The 20,401-nt window shown below is 43.0% G+C and overlaps 1 protein-coding gene across 3 annotated transcripts in view; it reads right to left on the bottom strand.

Moving 5' to 3' along the window:
* LOC149264212 (ribonucleoside-diphosphate reductase subunit beta) overlaps positions 1-20,401 on the bottom strand; it is a 363,007-nt gene that overhangs the window by 254,593 nt on the left and 88,013 nt on the right. For all 3 annotated transcript variants that reach the window (XM_089427652.1, XM_089427649.1, XM_089427655.1), the window contains exons 5-6: positions 17,776-17,857; positions 17,280-17,620 (exon numbers count right to left, since the gene is read on the bottom strand). In XM_089427652.1, the coding sequence (XP_089283778.1) occupies positions 17,280-17,620; positions 17,776-17,857 (423 nt within the window). The remainder of the gene's footprint in view (positions 1-17,279; positions 17,621-17,775; positions 17,858-20,401) is intronic.

Below are 20,401 nucleotides of genomic sequence, written 5' to 3' on the forward strand. Positions count from 1 at the left end.
AAAAAATCAAATTTTTGAGTAAATAAATGTAGAATTTTAATTGTTTAATATATAAAAATGCATTTAAAAATTCGACAAATGAGATTAAAAAAAATCTTGATCCTCATCGACGGTCGAGATTAGTTTGACATGGATCACTCGAACTAGCTGTTGGGAATTTTTCCTTTAAATAGGGTGCTAGAGGTCATTTGAGATCAGATTGGATCTGAGAGTCTGGTGCTAAAGAAAGCTCTCTTGTAGTCATTTTTTGTGCAATAAAGAAAGACTTTGGGCTTGAAAATCTTGCTCGTGTTACTCTTTTGAAAATGCTTAAGATGATTTATTTTTCTGCATAATTTTATTTTCAGCTATTGATTTTAGCTTGATGAAGATTGATTCAGGCACAGGTATCTTGTCTGATCTCTGGGGTTTGAATGATAGTTTAGATCCTGAAATTTAATGGCAGGTATCTCCATTTGATCTGGGTTTCACCATTGTTTTCTCCCTCTATGTTAATGGTTGATTTTAAGGTGTGCAGGAAATCTTAGTTTTGAGTTTATCGGGCGTTAGGGGAAGTTCTCGGCTAAACCAGCCAACTCTCGGATTGTGTTTTCTGAAAGAGCCTAGCCAATTTTACGGACTTAATCTCGGTCGTTAAATTGTCAACGAGAAAAGTATAAGAAAAGGCTTGAGGGTCAGTTGGAGAACACATTGAGTTGATCAAGAATTCAATTTTTTGGGGCAGGGCTTGTTCAGGAAATCGAACGAGTGATCAGAGTTGCAACTAAGAGGCAGTGAATACAGTAGCAGAGAGGCAGAGATAGTACCAGGAGCATCAGCGCAGAAGCCAAGAGAGGGTTGACGCAGAGCCAGCTAGAGGCCACGTAGAGGCAGCCAAAGGCCACGGAGAGGCAACCACGAGCTACGCAGAGCCTAAGGAGGGCCAGCGTGGGAGACGCAGAGGCTCCAGAGGCTGACGTAGAGCCCCAAGAGGCTGACGCTGGGCCAAATAGGCTAACTCTGGGCCAAAGAGGCTGACGCAGACCCTAGAGGCTAACGCTAGGAGATTTCGTGGGACAGATTGGAGCTTATATTTGTCTCTGACTGGGAGGTACTACTTCCGATGGCATTCTCTATTGTGTGAGCCAATTCTGGCACCCAAATTGTATTTTTAAACTACTTAATAATAAAACCCTCTGATAGCTGCACCGATTTCCCGCATTAGATTTTTCCAGGGACATTAGTCCAAAAATAACCATGTCACTTGTGTGCTTGTTTCTTTCAATTGATGATCTATATGTGTTGATATTGTACTTGTATTTATTTTCAATATTTACATGGTAAATAACTTGTTAAGTAAATGAACAAGTAGGAAGAAATAAATTAGATAGTATAGGAAGAATTTCTAACAGATAGACTTAGAAATTCCAACATGGTATCAGAGCGTGGTTGCAGATCACAGGATAACTGAAGGCATCAGTCGAGCAGAGCAAGCAGCAGCAGAAACAGTTGTCCCGAGTGACAGAAGTTGTTCCTAGCAGAAAGCAGCAAGGAAGGGGTGACGCAGTGCCTACGTCATCAGTTCGAGCCAGAAGGAGGATCAGCGCAGTGGCAAAGAGGAGCAGACCTAAACCTACGCAGTTCCCAGTCATCTTTCTCAGTCAGGAAGGATTGATGCCCATGGCCAGGAGGTGCATATTTTGCTCGTGACGGGATTGCGCAGAGCCTAGAGGCTCTAACCTTCAAATTGATGAGGCATAGAAGGTTGTGGGTAAGTTGCAGAGCGAAGCTGGTGGGGTATTGTGGTCAAAACAGTACCTAACAAGGCAAGACCAAGGAGAGGGAGTTGTTGCTGAGGATTTCTAGCCAATAAATCCGGATCAGTGGTGCAGTGGCACTAACGATCAGAGTGGGGCATCTCGACATTGGCAGAGGGGTTTCCAGGAGGCAAATCGAGGCTCAGAGAGAGTCACACCGAGAACTTCTAGACGGGAAGTAGAGAGACTTGAAAGAGTCGAAAGAGGAGCAGCAAAATGGCAGTGAATGAGCTAAGAGATCAGGTTAGACTGGACGGAGCTTCAAACTTCGTAGTCTGGAAAGCCAGGATCTTGTTTATTCTAGACAAGTATCGCATCAAACACTTCGCCTTGAAAACAATAGCGATCTCAGTTGACCCAACTGAAAATGACAAGTACGAGGAGGCAATGGCCAAGGCAAAATGCATCATCCTTGATGGTGTCAAAGATCATGCGGTGCCACACATTGCCGAGAAGGAGACGGCAAATGAAATGTGGGAGGCCCTGAAGAAATTGTACCAGCATACTTCTGTGCAGAGGAGGATGTTACTTGAAAACCAGTGGCGGTCATATCAGATGCAGAAAGGAGAGCAAATAGATGCCTTCCTCGATGTATTGAAGGAGATCCGTGATCAACTAACTTCCATAGGGGGCACACCGGATCAGTAGCTGATGGTGAGGATCGCATTGAACGCAGTCTCAGAGGATTGCGAGGCATTTGTCCAGAGCATACTAGGAAGGATGAGCCTTCCAGATTGGGAGGAACTGTGGGTGGCTCTTCGTCAAGAAGAGATCAGACGGGTGTCCAAGGCAGGGAGTAGCGGAAAATGGGTCAGAGTCAAGAAGGAGGAAGAAGATGATGCGGCTCTTGCATCTGCAGGAAAGCAGGCGAAACGGAAGAAAAAGGACCTCTCAAAGGTCAAGTGCTTCCACTGTGGGGAACTGGGTCATTATGAGAACCAGTGTCCTAGGAAGAAGAGCAAGGGAGAGGCTTCTGAGACCAAGGTTGCACCAGCTAAGACGGAGAGGGAAGTGGAGACTAATGACAATTGTGCCATGAGTGCTCATGCACCTCGAGAGAAGAGGTGGGGAGACATCGAGTTGTAGTCAGACAGACTATAGGCGATGAGGGGCAGGATCCTCGAGGTACCCAATCTCTTGGATTATACGTTGCTACGGGAGCCCCGAAGAGAAGTAGCAGGATTGGCAGATGTCGGTAGAGACAGATGCGGATGGAGTGATAGAGAGGGCTACAGTGCAGGAGTCCCAGGACAGCGTAAGGCAGCGGTGCGAGAGGCATAGAGTTGTTGCAGCAGCGCAGAGGTCAAAGAGGGAGCACTTGTCAGCAACAGAGGGAGCTTCAGCATCAGGAGTGTTTCTAGCCTGACAGAGATGTCAGAGTTGGGAGATCAGTTACTTACTTCTCAGTAACTGAGTTGCTATGCAGCAGTTAGCAGTGGCAGTGCTATGAGCAGCATGATGATAGGGGATGCAGTGCAAATGTAGCAGTGGCAGTGGCAGTGGCAAGGCCATGAGCAGCAGCACAGATGCAGAGGGAGTTGTCAAACGAATGCAGCGGTGCAGAGGATGTTGGGCAGCAGGCCTACCATCAACACAAGGACCAATGCTAGATGATCAGGGTGATACTCAGTGAGGAGTATTACTAGAGCACAGTCTTCGCTAAGAGGGAGTGTTGATTTGGGTTAGCATCAAATGTGCTCTAGCCTTGAAAATTGGTGGAGAGGCTAAAGCACATGAGATCTCCAAGACCAGAAATGGTTTGGGCAGAATCTAACCAGTTTGGGAGATATTAAAATAATTAATATTTTTAATGGACTCCCTAAGTCTAAACTTAGGGAAAATAAAATATTAATGTGAATTAATATAAAACTGAGTTAGAATGGTCCAAAAGTCATGGATCAAGCCAGATCTAATCTTAGCCGTTGATTAGGGACTTAATCTCGGTCGTTGAATTGTCAACAAGAAAAGTATAAGAAGAGGCTTGAGGGTCAGTTGGAGAACACATTGAGTTAATCAAGAACTCGATTTTCTGGAGCAAGGCTTGCTGAGGAAATCGAAGGAGTGATCAGAGTTGCAACTGAGGGGTAGTGAATACAGTAGCAGATAGGCAGAGATAGTACCGAGAGCATCAGCGCAGAAGTCGGGAGAGGGTTGACACAGAGCCATCTAGAGGCCATGCAGAGGGCAGCAGAGGCCACGCAGAGGCAGCCAGGAGCTGCGCAGAGCCTGAGGAGGGCCAGCATGGGAGACGCAAAGGCTCCAGACGCTGACGCAAAGCCCCAATAGGCTGGCGCTGGGCCAAATAGGCTAACACTAGGCTGACGCAGACCCTAGAGGCTAACGTTGGGACATTTCGTGGGACAGATTGGAGTTGATATTTGTCTCCGACTAAGAGGTACTACTGTCGAGGGCATTCTCTGTTGGCTAAGCCATTTCTGACACCCAGATTGTATTCTGAAACAGTTTAATAATAAAACCCTCTGATAGCTGCACTGGTTTTCCCGCATTGGGTTTTCCGAGGACGTTAGTCCAAAAATAATTATGTCATTTATGTGCTTGTTTCTTTCAGTTGATGATCTGTATGTGTTGATATTGTACTTGTATTTATTTTCAGTATTTACATGGTAAATAACTTGTTAAGTAAATGAACAAGTAGGAAGAAATAAATCAGTTAGTACAGGAAGAATTTCTAACGGATAGACTTAGAAATTCCAACAAGAGGCAGCAGCAAGAGGGCCGAGTTATGCCAGATAGGCAGCGTAAAGGCTCTGCGCAGTAGCTTCAACAAGCCAATTCGATTTGCTGTTGAGAAAAATTGTTCTCACTTCTAAAGGCCGGGCAGAGATTCCAGAAGGTCAGAGAGACGATTTCCTCAACAGTTGGAGGCAGAACGACTTCATCAGAGGCAATTTCGAGCCACACATGTGGGAGACTGCACAAAGGCAGCACAAAAGGGCTCACGCTAAGGTTTGGATGGCTAGTTTGTTGAGCGTGCCAGAGATTACCTGTGGGAGAAGGAAAATTCCCTTCAGTATTTTGCCCAAATTTTCTTGTTGTGGATTGCTAGTTTCAGGCATCCAGATTGTACTCAGATTTTTCACTGTTGCATAATATTAAAACCCTTATCTGTTGCACCGGTTTTCCCAAGTTGGTTTTTTCCAGGTACATTTGTCCAAAAATAATGGTGTTATTTTTGTGTGTGCTAACATTTCTTAAGCGTTTATTCTTCCGCAGTTTATTTGTGTAGATTGCAGTGTGATTTATTCAGTATTTGTCGTAGCAAACAACAAATAAATTGTTAAATAAAATTAACAATTAGGAGAATAATTTTCAGTCACTGCAATAGGATTCCAGTTTGAAATTTTCACATGGTATTAGAGCGCAGTTGATCAGCCGGAGAGCTCAAAGGCAAAAACAAAAATAATTTAACTGCTCATTGTGGGCGGCAGGCCGAAATTCCCAAGGGCAGTGCAGTCATTCTGCCAGGAGGCCAAATTACTTGTGGAAGTTCGATTTTTCTGAGTGGGGTAGAAAAATTCGATCCTACCAGATCGAGTGATTTCAGAGACAGAGGGAGCAACTTAGATCTTCGTTGGGCAGATCTCTACCTGGAAGCAAAGATTTTGCAGGAGTACGCCAGAGCAGAGCCAACGTCGAGTGGAAGAGAGAAGAGCACACACAGAGGGAAAATTTTCCTCAGGTAACTTCTAGTCTCAAGAAGTTCGATTTTTCCTTGCAAATCAACAGTGGTTGTGAGCCAATCCTCTCACTCCAAAAGGGAGTGTGAATAGCAAAGCAGCAGTTGAGCAAAAGGAAAGAGAAAGTTTTTGACAGATCGTTGAGATGGTCCCTGTTGGGCTTCGTGATCAAGACAGGTTGGATGGAGCGTCCAACTACGTCATCTAGAAGGCAAGGATGTCCTTCCTTCTAGATGAATATGCCCTGGAAGCCTATATTGATGCAGTGGTAGCAGTTCCCACGGATGCAGATCAGCTAAAAGAGTACAGAAAGGAGATGGTGCAGGCAAAGAGGTTGATCCTAGACGAAGTCCGGGATCATATTGTCTCACATATAGCGAGCAAAGGAACGGTCAAAGAGATGTAGGAGACTCTCTCCACGCTATACCAAGGTACTTTCGAGCAGCGGAAGATGCATTTAGAGGAGAAGTTGAGATGCATCAGGATGTAGAAGAGGGAAGGCATAGATCCCTTCCTCACCAGGATTCAGAAGGTCTGGGACAAGTTGTCAGTTGTTGAGGCAGCGCCTCAACCCAGAGAGCTAGTGAGATTGGCACTCAACAGTGTCTCAAAAGAGTGGCAAGTATTCGTCCAAAGTATCTTGGGCATCGTCCAAAGTATCTTGGGCAGAGATACCTTGCCAAGGTGGGACAGGATGTGGGCCGATTTGTTGCGGGAGGAGTTGAGACAATCTCTATTAAAGAGCTCTATCAGTGGTTGCAGTAGCAGATCGAAGCAGGTTAAGGAGGAGGAAAATGTGGCCCTCGCATCTAAGGGTCTTAATCAGGGACAGGGGGAGCAGAGGAAGAAGAAGGACTTGTCAAAGGTCAAGTGCTTCAGATATGGTGAGCTTGGTCACTACAGTACCCAGTGTCCTCTCAGGAAGAAGGGCGAGGAGTAGAAGCAGGACTAGCAGGCAGCTTCAGCAGAGACCGATAGACTTTCCTCCAGGCTGGAGGAAAGTCTTCGCCATGTTTGTTGATATACCTCCAAAAGTGAGGTGGGGTGACTTGGTGTTGTAGCCCCAAAGTGCTACAGATGGATAAGATCCTTGAGGAGTCCACCTCCTGGATCATTACCTAGCTAAGGGGGCCCACAGTATTCAGTAGCAAGATGGATCAGTGACACTTGATGCAGTCAGATGCCATAGTGACAGTTGCAGAGACTAGTAGCCGTCAGATTTTGGGGAGCATAATGCAAAGTTGGCAACAATGCAGTCAGCACAGTACTGAGTCAGAAGCAGCCCAGATTCTTCAGTGACAATGCAGATACTAGCAACAATGATAAACTCGGGTGACAGATGCATTATACTGATCACAGTGGATTCAATATTTTGGATGCTTTTTAGTTGCGGTGTTGTTGTGGCAATAACAACAGATGAGAGGGAGTTGCAATGCAGATGCAGTGTTGGCAACAGTATGGCAGTGTTAGCAGCAGCACAGATGCAGCATATATCAGATTTGCGAAGTGGTTGGTGGGCTATAGCAGTCGTACATCTGCAGCATGAAAGGAGATGATGCAGAGACAGGGTGCTGCTACAGGGTGTGCAGTAGCACTAGAACACATTCCTCACTAAGAGGGAGTGTTAGTTTTTGTAGCGTCGAATGTGTTCTAGCCACGAAATTTTGTGGAGAGGAATACATGAGGTCTACAAAACCCAAAAATCATTTCTGGAAACTCCGCCTAGAAATGACTTAATTAGATTATTAACCCTTTTTTTATATTTCCTAAGTCTAAACTTAGGGAATATGGTTAATTAATCAATATTAATTAAGTCAAGGCAAGAATCATCTAGAAACTCACACGGATCGATCTAGAGATGATCCTAGCCATTGATTAAGTTGTAATCTTGGTCGTTGGTGCTCCAACAGAGGATTATAAGAGGAGGTCGATGTGGTGATGGAGAATACACTTGAAAGATTTGATTTCTGAGCAGATCGATTTCCAGAGTAGCAACAGTCAGTTGTCGGAGAGAGATAGAGATCGAAGCAGTGTAAGAAGGACAGAGACAGTGAATCTGGAGGAAATATTTCTAGATCCGGAGAGGCAGCACCAAGAGGGCCGAGTTATCCCAGAGAGGCAACAGCAAGAGGCCCGAGTTATCCCAGAGAGGCAGCACAAAGGCTCTGCATAGTAGCTTCAACAAGGCAGATCGATTTGCTGGTAAGAAAAATCGTTCTCAATTCCAGAGGCCGGGCAAAGATTCCAAAAGGCTAGAGAGACGATTTCCTCAGCAGCTGGAAGCAAAACGACTTCATCAGTGGTAGTTTGGAGCCACACGTGTGGGAGACAGCGCAGAAGGGCTCACGTTGAGGTTTGGACAGCCAATGTGTTGAAGGCAAGTCGTGCCAGAGATTACTTGTGGGAGAAGGGAAATTCCCTTCAAAATTTTGCCCAGATTTTTTTGTTGTGGATTGTCAGTTTTAGGCATCCAGATTGTACTCATATTTTTCATTGTTGCATAATATTTTAACCCTCATTTATTACACCGGTTTTCCTAAGTTGGTTTTTTCCGGGAACATTTGTCCAAAAATAACAGTGTTATTTTTATGTGTGTGTGCTAGCATTTCTTCCAGCGTTTATTCTTCCATGGTTTTGTGTAGATTGTAGTGTGATTTATTCAATATTTGTTGTAGAAAACATCAAATAAATTGTTAAATAAAATTAACAATTAGGAGAATAATTTTCACTTTCTGCAATAGGATTCTAGTTTGGAATTTTCACATAGCCGACAAAAGGGTGACGATGAGAACCTCGCCCTTGCCAATCAAGTAGGGAAGGGTAAGGGGAAGACCAAGAAGACTTCTCAAGGAGAGGCTACCTCAAGAGTTGAAAAGAAGAAAGACAAGCAAAGCAAAATGCTTTTCACGTCATAAATTTGCTCATTATGCGGGTCAACGTCCAAACAAGAAAAAGGGCAAGGGAAAGGCATAGGTTGTAGCTTCAGCAAATTCACAGATCCCTGACTTTGCCACCAAATTTGTAAAGGAGTTTTTGTTGGTGTCTTGTCTTTCTTGTGAAAATTCCTAGATCTAACAATCTCAGGAATCCTACTGCAACCAGCTGAATCTACTTCACCTAGATCGTAAATTACATTACAAACTTATTTCAGATTTCTTCTTGAAATATTGAAGTAAATTACTAAAGCAACGTACACCAAATTAAATATGATTCTTAAACATAGAAACTGAGCAAGGAAATACAAACACATAGAACACCGTTATTTTTGGACAAATGTCCCCGGAAAAACCCAAGGCGGGAAAACTGGTGCAGCAGCTTTGAGGGTTTTATATTATTGTTAAGTTATGGTATGTTCTATGCTTAGAGCAATTTACTTAAATTTCTTCTATTTATCCCAATTTCAATTTCATTGTTTAGCAATCACATTAACATAAAGTAAAACGCTGATAGAACATAAATAAATCGACAGAAGACAAGCCAAGACAAGAGACAACAGATGTGGTGGCTAGCCAGGGACAAATCCCAATGTGGGGAAACCGTTTGATCAATTCTTCTATAATCTTCAATAATTCAGCAGAGAGAGAGAGATAGTACAATATCACAAGTCTGATATTTTATATCAGCAATAACAAATCAGCAACCAACAAAGTCAAAGCTAGTCAAACATCCCCAGATTTACCTCTAGTCAACCTTGAAGAACTTCGTCTTCAACAGCAAACTTCGGCAGCCCAAAACAGCCCTTAGCCAACGGTCAAAACAGCAATCAATAATCAGCAGCCTGCGGTCAGCCCTAACCAGTCACTGGTCAACAATTTAGTCAACGTTGGTCAATGCAGCACCCAAACAGCATGTGCAGGTCAACGCATTATTTAACAGCCCTGCACCTTGGTCAACGTAGCCCAGAAAAGTCAATGCTTCCCAGAAAGTCAACACTGCCCTAGATACAGTCAACGATGGCCTAAACAGAAAATTTTGTCCTTCTTCTTGCACGTGTGAGAGAAACTGCTCCTACGCTGGCCCAATAAGATAAGGAGAGAGAAGATGTGTGTTGAGATGATGTCAACTAATGCCACAAGGTATCTTCCTTTTATATGAATCGTTGAGGTTAAGCTGGGGGTGTACCACACACTTTATCTTGTTGGCCGACCTTGACAAATTGTCAAGTATATACAAATAAATTCATATCTCCATAAATACATGACGGAATCGGATGATCGTTAGATCAATCCTACACCTCTCGACGAGAAGAATCCAAAAAAATATCAGTTGCCATAAATAAGATGACCCACATGGAGTTTGGCCCTAGTTGCCAATTTTAACACTCCCTCTCAACTAGGGAGAACTCCATCTGCTAATCCATTTGTCTGTCGATACTATCTCTGCCATCACATGCACTGCTCGACTCTTCTCTGTTGAGATCGGGGATGTATCATACCATCCTCTACTGACCCGAAGTCAGTCCCAGAAAAAGAGAGTGCTCAATAGCACTCTTACTACCCTGAAGTCAGTCCCAGAGAGTGTCATACCACTCTTACTGATCCCATATCAGTTCCAAGAGAGTGAGTTATATCACTCTTACTGACCCGAAGTCAGTTCCAAGTAATCCCAGATCAATGTTGGTCATCCTAATATAGGGAGTACGGTAGATACATGATGCGTCCATCGGTACTACTATGGTCCCTATCCTCATTTGCCTACTCACTGTCCAAATCACAGGTACTTCCCATGAGTCCCAAACTGCATGGGTAGGATGCCTCGGGAGGAGAACCACTCATCCTGCCCATAAGTCGCAACGAGGTATCACAGGGGAAGGCTGAACCATTCACCCTGTACATAGCACACCACTAGGGGAGGGTGAGTCGCCCTATGGTCGCTTGTCGCTCCAAAAAGTACCCCAAGCCCCCCAGAGCTCCCAGAGCTCAATGCATGCATCATATAGGACCGTCATACAAGGGTCTCTCAACGACTCCAAGTCGTTCTCGGAAAGTCAAGAATTTGACCTTTCCCAGGGGTTTCGTCAGAATGTCAGCAACCTGCACATCTGTGCCGATATGATGGAGCCTTATTGATCCTCGTTGTACCATATCCCGGATAAAGTGGTACCTAATATCGATATGCTTGGAGCGATCATGAAATACGAGATTCTCGGATAATCGAATCCCACTCTGGTTGTCACAAAGGATCATGGTAGTATCCAATGTATATCCAAATAGCTCACTGAAGAGCTTCCGCAACCAGATAGCCTCACAAGAGGCCATACTCGCAACAATGTACTCTACCTTAGCGGTGCTCAAAGCCACCGACTTCTGCTTCCTGCTCATCCAAGATATCGAGACAGAACCCAGAGAGAAACAACACCCGAAGGTGCTTTTTCGGTCCACCACACTGCCTGCCCAATCAGCATCGGTATATCCATGCAGCCTCAAATCTCTGGTAATGTATCTCAACCCATGAGTGATTGTGCCCCGAAGATATCCCAAAAGATTCTTCGCACCAATCCAATGTGAGTGGTGAGGCTCAACCATATGTTGGCTCAACGTGTTGACTGCAAAACATATATCCGGACAGGAGTTCACCAAGAACATCAATGCTCATATGAGTTGACGATACTCAGTAGCATTTCCCAAAGCAGGTCTACAGTGCTACCGCATAACTTCTTGAAGTCAAGCTCCATCGGGGTAGTCACGGGCTTGCAGTGCACCATACCAAATCTCTCCAATATCTTCACCGCATATTTTCCTTGAGATAGGAAAATCTCCCCTGGCTTCTACCAGACTTCCAGCCCTAGGAAATAGTGCATCAGTCCTAGGTCCTTCATCTCAAATTAGAAAGCCAGCTCCCTCTTACATTTGTGAATAAAAGGGTCTGCACCTATCAGAAAGAGGTCGTCAACATACAGCACCAGTATGAGAGGTTTATCATCCTCAACCTTAAAGTAAAGGTTTGGATCGGCTTCACTCCTAGTGAATCCTAGCTTCATCAAGTAGCTATCAATCCTCTCATACCAAGTTGTGTTTGCTTCAACCCATAGAGGGCTTTGTTCAACCTGCATATGTGAGATTCCCGATTATGAATCTCAAACCCCTCAGGTTGTTCCACATAGACTTCCTCTCTAATCCAACCATGCAAGAACGCAATCTTGACATCCATCTGATGTAGGTTCCATCCTTGCGAAGCAGCGAGGGCTATGATAGAGAGGATGGTGGTGTATCGGGCAACAGGTGCAAATATCTCGTCATAATCTATACCTTCCTTTTGAGAGAAGCCACGAGCGACAAAACGAGCCTTATACTTTTCAGCACTTCCATCAACTCCATGCTTTATTTTGTAAAGCCACTTCGAGGTTACAACTGTTTTGTCTTGGGGTCTAGGGACCACATCCTAGACATCGTTCTTCATGATAGACTCATATTTCTCATTCATAGCATCCTTCCACACTTGATGCTTCACAGCTTCTTCAAACGATGAAGGCTCATTTCTGAATAATGGTACTCATAATGGTCAAGTATCCCTAATACCTGGTCCGTTTCTTACTTTCGCGAAAAGTCCCTCTGGGTGCAATGTGTCCTTCGGCATCATCAAGTGTCCCCCTAAGCCATGAGGGCATCTTCCTAGAAGAAGAAGGCTCTTGCGGAGGGGGATCAAAAAAATCCATAGGTTCTTCTACTTCGGGCATCATCTCATCGTCCTTTTCATCCGGCTTCCTGGTGTCAGCTTCTTTAGTTTTCCTTAGTATAGGAAAATTGTCAACTTTGCTAAGAGCCATATCTTCATCAAAGGTGACACCATGACTAATCTCGACTTCCCTTTGACCAGCCACATAGATTCTATATCCCTTAGAATTTCCGCTATAGCCCACAAAGATTCCCTTCTTTCCAGATGCACCTCATTTATTCCTTTTCTCTTTCGGCACATGAAAATATACGGGACTTCCAAAAATTCTAAAATGAGAGACATCAAGTTTCTTAGCAGTGAACATCTCTTCAGGAGTCTTGGAACCCTATTCTTGATGAGGGCATCGGTTTTGAACATTTATGTAGCAATTTTCCGCCATTAAATTTTTTCTTTGTAACTGGATTGTTGGGAGGGCATCCAGCGTTATATTCCGAACTACTGCTTAATAATCTAAAACCCTTAGAGTTGTTGCACCGGATGTCCCACATTGGCTTTTTCCGGGGACTATTTTGTCCAAAAATAACAGTTTCCTATGTATCTTGTTCTTTGCTCAGTTTCTTGTTTCATGTAATCAGATTAAATTGGTGTAGGTTGTAGAAGTAATTTACTTCAGTATTATTCAAAAAATAACTTGATAATGTATATTAAAATCAAGTAGGTGAAGTAAATTCAGTTTTGTTGCAGTAGGGGTTCCTTGAGGATAGGAATTTTCACATGGTATCAGAGCATTGATTTTGAAACAGGAAGAGCAGATCCAGCGCTAAGCAAAGAGGCCAATAGTTGCATTTGGCAGCAATTCGAATCCCCTTGAAGGGATTGCGCAGTCCTTGCCAGGAAAGCAGAGATTCTGAGGAAATCTCTCTCTAAGAGAGTCGACAGAGAGGTACGATTTCCGGTTCGTGAGCTTGCAGAGGCAGAGGGAGTGACGCAGAGCCTCAACGCAGTGCTTGAAGGGCGCAGTTTCTGTCGGGGCAGAAATCTGTCGAAAAAGAGCAAAGACACATAGAAGGGGAATTTTCTCCTCAAAGGACTTTTCTCGCCAAAAGTTCAATTTTTTTCACTTGCCGAACAGCAGACTAGTGTTGCGCAGTGACTAGAGGAGTCAATTCGACAGTTTGGGTGAGATGGCATCACATGGGCTCAGAGATCAGGACAAGTTGGAAGGAGCTTCCAACTATGTCATATGGAAGACCAAAATCTTAGTTGTTCTGGAGGAGTACGATCTCGCTTATGTCAAGAGTGTTGTGGTTGTTCCCATGGACAATGATCAGAAGAAGTACAAGGTCGAGCAGGGAAAGGCAAAGAGGTTCATACTCGATGGAGTTTGAGATCATGTGGTCTCACACTTGCAGGGCAAAGATACAGCCCGAGAAATGTGGGAAGCATTGTCTTCACTGTATGCAGGTTCTTCCGAACAGCGGAAGGTGTTCTTAGAACAAAAGTTGCAGCGGACATCGATGCAGAAGGGAGAAGGGGTTAACTCCTATCTTCAACGTCTTTAGGACACCAGAGACCATCTTGCTGCAATGGGGTCTACTCCTTAGTCTACTGCGATGGTATGGACGACCCTAAATGGAGTCTCGGATGAATGACAAGTCTTCGTCCAAAGTATATTGGGCAGGGAAAGACTACCTTCATGGGAGGAGATGTGGGCAGCCCTTCAACAAGAAGAATTAAGGAGGGATCTGGTTAAGGTCAACCTCAATGGCAACAGTGGGAGTGGCACGAAGACTAAGGAGGACGAGGAGAACGTAGCTCTAGCATCAAAGGGACAGCAAAGCAGAAGCGAAAGAAGGACATTTCGAAGGTGAAATGTTTTAGATGTGGCTATATGGGCCACTTTGCATCCCAATGTCCTTTGAAGCAAAAGGATAAGGATGAGAAACATGATCCTAAGGCTACTCCAGCAAAAATTGACGAAGATGAGTTTGCCATGAGTGTCCACGCATCTCCAGGAGGGAAATCGGGCGATATTGAATTATAGTCGAGAGGACTACATGTGGGCAGGATCCCTGAGGAACCCACCTCTTGGATCAATTCCTTGCTACGGGAGCCGAGATTTAGCAGTAGTGAGATGGACTTAGTGTCAGATGATGCAGTGGGTTAGTTGGAGAGACAGATGTAGTAGCCTGACACTAGAGACTGATCAGCGAAGAGCAAGGTTGGCAGCAGTGCAGAAGTCAACAACAGCGCAGAAGATTCAGAGGGTCAGAGACTAGTAGCAATCAAATTCCAACATTCACATGGTGTTACGCTGAACACATTTAGTTCAGAAATTCGGGATGCTTTTCCGTTGTTGAGCAGTAGAAATTGGAAAATGACACAATGTAGAGCTAGCAGTGATAATGCTAGCAACAGATGCAGAGGGAGTTGTAGTACAGATGCAGCAGTGCTAGTGGCAATGTCATGCACAGCAGTACAGTAGCAGCAGCAGCACAGTGTTGGTGGCAACAACAATGCGGAAAGGAGATGCTTCAGAGACGGAGCAGCATGCAATTGGACATTGTTGCTAGAGCACTTTCCTCGCTAAGAGGGAGTGTTAGCTTTTGGTAGCATCGGATGTGCTCTAGCCATGAAAATTGGTGGAGAGGCTAAGGCACATGAATTCTAAAGAACCCGGAAATCGTTTGGTGAAATTCCACCTGGATTGTATTTTATTAAAATAGTTAATATTTTTAATGGGGTTCCTAAGTCTAAACTTAGGAAAATTAAAATATTAATGGGTATCAATCAAAATATGGGTGAGAATGTTCTAGAAAGCGTATCAAGTCAAGTTTTAAACTTAGTTGTTGATTAGCGACTTAATCTCGACCATTGAAGTCTCAACAAGAAAAGTATAAGGAGGCTTGGGGTTCATTTAGAAACACACACGGAGAGAACGAATTGATCTAGAGTTCGAATTATGGGGCTAGGAAGATGAGAATTTCAAACTAAGTGGTCATTCTACAACAGAGGGGCAGGAATAGTTGGGGAACACTGGGTAGAGAGGCAGAGAGCCACTAGTGGAGATCGCGCATCATCTAGAGGGACTGACCTTGGGCCATTCTGGGCCCACACAGTCTTAACGCAAAGCCTGAAGGGCCAGCGCAGATGAGAATGCTGCCCTTACACAAAAATCTAGAACTGCCGGGGAGTTGCCGGAACGGCCGGGAGAGGTTGACACAGAAGCTCCAGGAGGCAATAAAGACAACACAGGGTTGACCCAGAGCCTATAAGGCTAACACAGGGCCAGCGCAGAGATAGCCAAGGTTAGCCAGTTCTGCGGCTGAATCAGTTGGAAACTGCCAGGTGAAGTGAGGTAATCTCACTCAGTTTTCTGCCACTATATTTTTTCTCTGTAACTGGATTGTTGGGAGGGAATCCAGCGTTGTATTCTGAACTACTGCTTAATAATATAAAACCCTCAGAGTTGTTGCACCAATTGTCCCACATTGGGTTTTTTTGGGGACTATTTTGTCCAAAAATAACAGTGTCCTATGTACCTTGTTCTTTGCTCAGTTTCTTGTTTCATGTAATCAAATTAAATTGGTGTAGGCTGCAAAAGTAATTTACTTCAGTATTATTCAGAAAATAACTAGATAATATATATTAAAATCATGTAGGTGAAGTAAATTCAGTTTTGTTGCAGTAGGGGTTCCTTGGGGATAGGAATTTTCACACTAACCCTATGTGGACCCAGTGGACACATGTAGACCCGGATGGGAAAAGAGATGAATGGGGCTAAAATGAGTGGAAGGGAGTGATGTATATGGTGTCGGGAAGCAGGACCACACAACCAAAATCAAGATTTCCCATGTAGTGCCAACCCTAAAGCTAATGGCCAGTAAAGGAGCTCCCACGACACTAGGGTACAAGGCTAACCACCGAAATCGAGTAGTGGACACTGGAGACAAGGGTACAGACCTAGCCAAATCTTTTCGCCAAATTCCCTCCACCAATCCATGCACAAAATTGCCCATGACAAGTAAGGAAAATTACTTAACTATACCAATGAAAAGCCATACCTTCAGGGTCGGGAGGCCCACCTTCAAACATACAATCATAACAAGTAGGCGAGGGACCACATGGCTGTGTCAGGTGGCGGAGAAAATGACACATCGAGCTATCTGGTGGCTGCAAGGGCCTGCTCACTGCCGGCTGAGGACCATCTAAGAGAAAAAAATTCTCCTATACATACTAACCACAGGTGGTGGGTAACAGGGACTAATTAGTTTCAGCTAGAGTCAAGACTCAAGAGGACCTTTGGAACTGATAGGTGTGCTTTATGTTCCAGGGCTACGGAAGAACCTTCTAGCAGTGTCAGCCATAAAGGACAAGGGATAATGTTCTCTTTCATTTGGACAGCCTTTGACATCAATGACTACTTCTTTCGACAGTTTAGAGGAAAATAAAAACCTTAATAACCGTACTAACGCTACTAATACAAAACTGGAACCCTTTATTTATTCACTAAATTCAAGCTTTTTTTCTTAGTTGGAAACTTGGAACAGCACAGAAATCTGAAGGCATCATGATGCATTTTAACTTGGGTGACTAGAATGTGGAATATGTAAAAGTGAGAATGCAAAAAGAAAGGAACCATTTCTGCCCATTCTTCTCTAGAGTGAAAGTCATAATAAAAGAAATGACAGGGATGATAGGGGATCCCCTCATATAAGATAGCTTCTACTGACTTACCAAACACTTCTGTATTTGGTCTAAGTGATAACTCTTATCTTTCCCAATGCTATCTCATCAACTTGAATGACATTTCCAACACTATCTAACAACATTTTCAATGGTGCTGTGCTACCAACTTCTATGTGGGTGGAATGAGGAACTAGTTTCTATCGCATCTCATAATTTAGTTGGATATGTTTTCTCCTACCAAAGACTTATCTCTCAGAAATTTTAAGATTTCAGTTTGAACCATCTGTGGACAATGCCATTTCAGTTGGGCCATCAAACCACACCAGGCCTGGAAACGGATGGACTTCCAACACAATTGGATTAGATTAATAAATGAAAGTCTTAGACAAAATAATTAGATACGAAAACATCCCGAAGCTCAAGACTTATAGATGTAGAGGAAGTTAAAGCTAGAAAACATGAGTGGCAAACATGCATTTACCTGCATGAGCTTCAGATCGAGCCCATGCATACACTGAGATATCCAAGTTATCCTTGGCCTTCTTCCGCTTTCTTCCTAATTTGACATCTGCTGAGGATCTTAACCTTGCTTGTCCAGTAGTTAAATGGTTTGCTGAATCCTGCTGAGATTGAATAGAATCTCGTGACTTGCGTTTAGCCCTTCCTTCAGCATCATCATTGCCTTCTAGGAACTGAACCCCACTTCTCTCTGCTGACCACTGACTCAGGAGAGATACTCCACCAGTTGACAAATTAGAAACACCCAATTGCTGCTTGGAATTTGAAAGAAGGGTGATGAGCTGATTCTGCAGTTCTGAGAGGCTAAAACAAGAACACAAAGAAAAAGGTTGATGCTCAAGACACTGTATGGTTTGAAAAAAGGAAAATATATTTCATAAAGCAAGAATATTACTAAACTTTATTTGATGCTTTAAGAGGAAGTAAGAAACAACAAAAATGAAAAATTCTTAACCTACAGTTCATATCTTCTGAGAGCCTCGTCTTTTCCCATTGGTGAAAGATTCTCAGTATCTTCTGAATTATGCTTTAGCATATTACCTGCCAAAACCACCAGTATTTGTAAGTGCATATGATGTCACTCAGTACAACAAAAAGAAATGACAGGAGAAAAATTGTTTTAACTAGCGAAGGCCCTGCTTTTATTTGCATTGCATTATTCATAGAAGTACAACAAATACCTTTAGGCTTTAGGAGCTTAAAGACAACCAGACTAAGGCAAGGTTTATAAAAAGCCATGTAATAATGTTTTTCATATACAAATCTATCAGGATTCAGAATAATATGTGTAGACATAAACGCTTGAACATTTTGGATGAAATACCAATTCTTTGTTTGATCACGAGTAAGCAGCTACCATTACATTTGATCATAACTTCCAAATATTTATCCATCATAGGCCAAAATGAGATCTCTGTTCAATTCGATAGCTACAAATAACATACTTGTTTTTTTACAATAAATTTATAAAATTCCAATTTATTTAAATTTACATCTCCTCCATCATGGCCTTAAAACTATATTCTGTATATTTGACAAAATATTTGAGGATTTGTGTCAATTGACAAGCAGAGAGAAGACAACATTTCAACATTCTTGGTCAACATTGATAAATATCAAAACCATTTTACAACCGATATGTGAAGAATTGCATTTTAATCATCATTTATAAATATCAAAACAACATTAATGACCCCACATTTTCTCAAAAAAGGAACTTTAGACAAAAATATATTCATGGAATACGCATCGAAAGGAAGAATTCTATACTCAACAAATAACTTCTCAAGATAAAATAGGATGGCAAAAGAAGAAATATAATGACTATTGCTCCCCAGTATTAAGTTCTAACATCCGGCTGTAGGCCCCATGAATGCTATTGACCTTAGACTCTAGAGTCTATAACCTTAAGACTTAGAGAGAGATAATAAACTTGAATCGTAAGGCTAAAAGCGGCACTATTAAGCATCCATGTAAAATGCACATATTTTACTGGTCATAAACAATTCAAAAAGGGAAACCCCTGGACAATTCGTCCCCAATCATAATTGTCCTGCTCTCTGCAATTGTAAGTATGAAATATATTATTCAAGAAGAAAGGTGACTAAATTCAAAATTATTATAGTTATTGATTAAAACTGATGAGAAATAAAATTGAAACTTTCAAGGCATAAGAAAAACCGCATTTATGCATAAATCCATAGATTTCAATGGTTACAAAGCATTAACAGTGATAACCCGGACATCACAAAAGATTTATTCTTCAGCAATCATGGCTGTTTTATCTGGTGCAATTTACCATTACAATTCTATCAAAACAATTGCTGTAACTGGCTCAAGTAGTCCATGGTATGTACACCACAACACACTGCCACAATACACACACCAAAGATATTCGACGACTCAAACCAGCACATAAATCACTACACAAATCAAAACTTTTGGTATTTTCACATAGAAATTCTTTCTCCAGTCATTCATATCTCCTGTACTTTTATTATATTTTGTCTTTAGGAATGTTCCAGACACTCCAACAGTTTGGTAGCCAGCCACTGACTGTACTCTTTAGTCCCATTGACATTTCATGGTCGTTCGCAGACATTATAAAATTATCTTATCCTGTGTTCCACAATGCACATGTACAAACAACAAAAAAAAAAAATATATATATATATATAGGTATCTATTTAGTTTGACTCAAAGTATAGATACATCACGTCAAAAGTTTTCTAGTAGCCACCTTTGATTGTTGTATTCACTGATTTATAAGGCCTACTTTTCCACATTGGCAAAGGCAACACAGAAATATCAAAATGCTTCAAAGCCACTGCCAGGACAATGAGAGGCATTACAAGCAGGGTTGCGGGGGAGCACCTCACGTCCCCACTCCCAATTCGCGCTCCAGACAGGAGCTAGTCGAGAGCGTGCTCCCAACCAAAAAAAGCGCTCCCTGTTTTTTCGGGAGCCTTTAGGGGAGCGTTCGCTCTTTGACTGCTCCCGTCCAAAAAAAGCGCGCACCCATGAGGGAGGGTGATGACATGTGGCGGATGAGGAGAGAGGAAAGGGGAGGGAGGAAAGGGAGGGAAAGGGGAGGGGAAAAATCATAAATAGACCCTCCCCCCTCCCCATTATTCACTTCATCCATTGAGAGAAAGAGGAGCAAGAGAGAGTATGGAGCTTGGAGAGAGGACCTTGGAGGAGCTTGAGGAGCTTGCAAAGGGAGATTGGAGCTTGGTGAGAGAGGAGCTTGGAGGAGATTGGGGAGCTTGCAAGGGGAGATTGGAGCATGGGATCGAAGGCCAAAGAGGTAGGATCTACACTCTAATCTAGCATTTTTTTCATGTTCATTTTTAAATAAATAATTTCTCTATTTCCCATTCCCATTCCTCCATTTTTTTGCACACTCAAAACTTCAAAGTTCAGACATCATGGTTATATGGCTTGGCATTTTCTTCTTCTTGGTTCCTTTTTTGGTTATTATGGTGTTGGAGAGTAGAAGGAGGGTTGATCAAGAAGATGATGAAGAAGCGGGTTATAGTGGATTTGATGAAAACCCTGGAGAGGAGTACCATGGTGAGGAGGAAG

Source organism: Pinus tabuliformis, chromosome 6 (assembly GCF_031772625.1).
Source record: "Pinus tabuliformis cultivar Carrire ecotype Pingquan chromosome 6, CPIR1, whole genome shotgun sequence".
Classification (NCBI taxonomy): Eukaryota; Viridiplantae; Streptophyta; class Pinopsida; order Pinales; family Pinaceae; genus Pinus; species Pinus tabuliformis.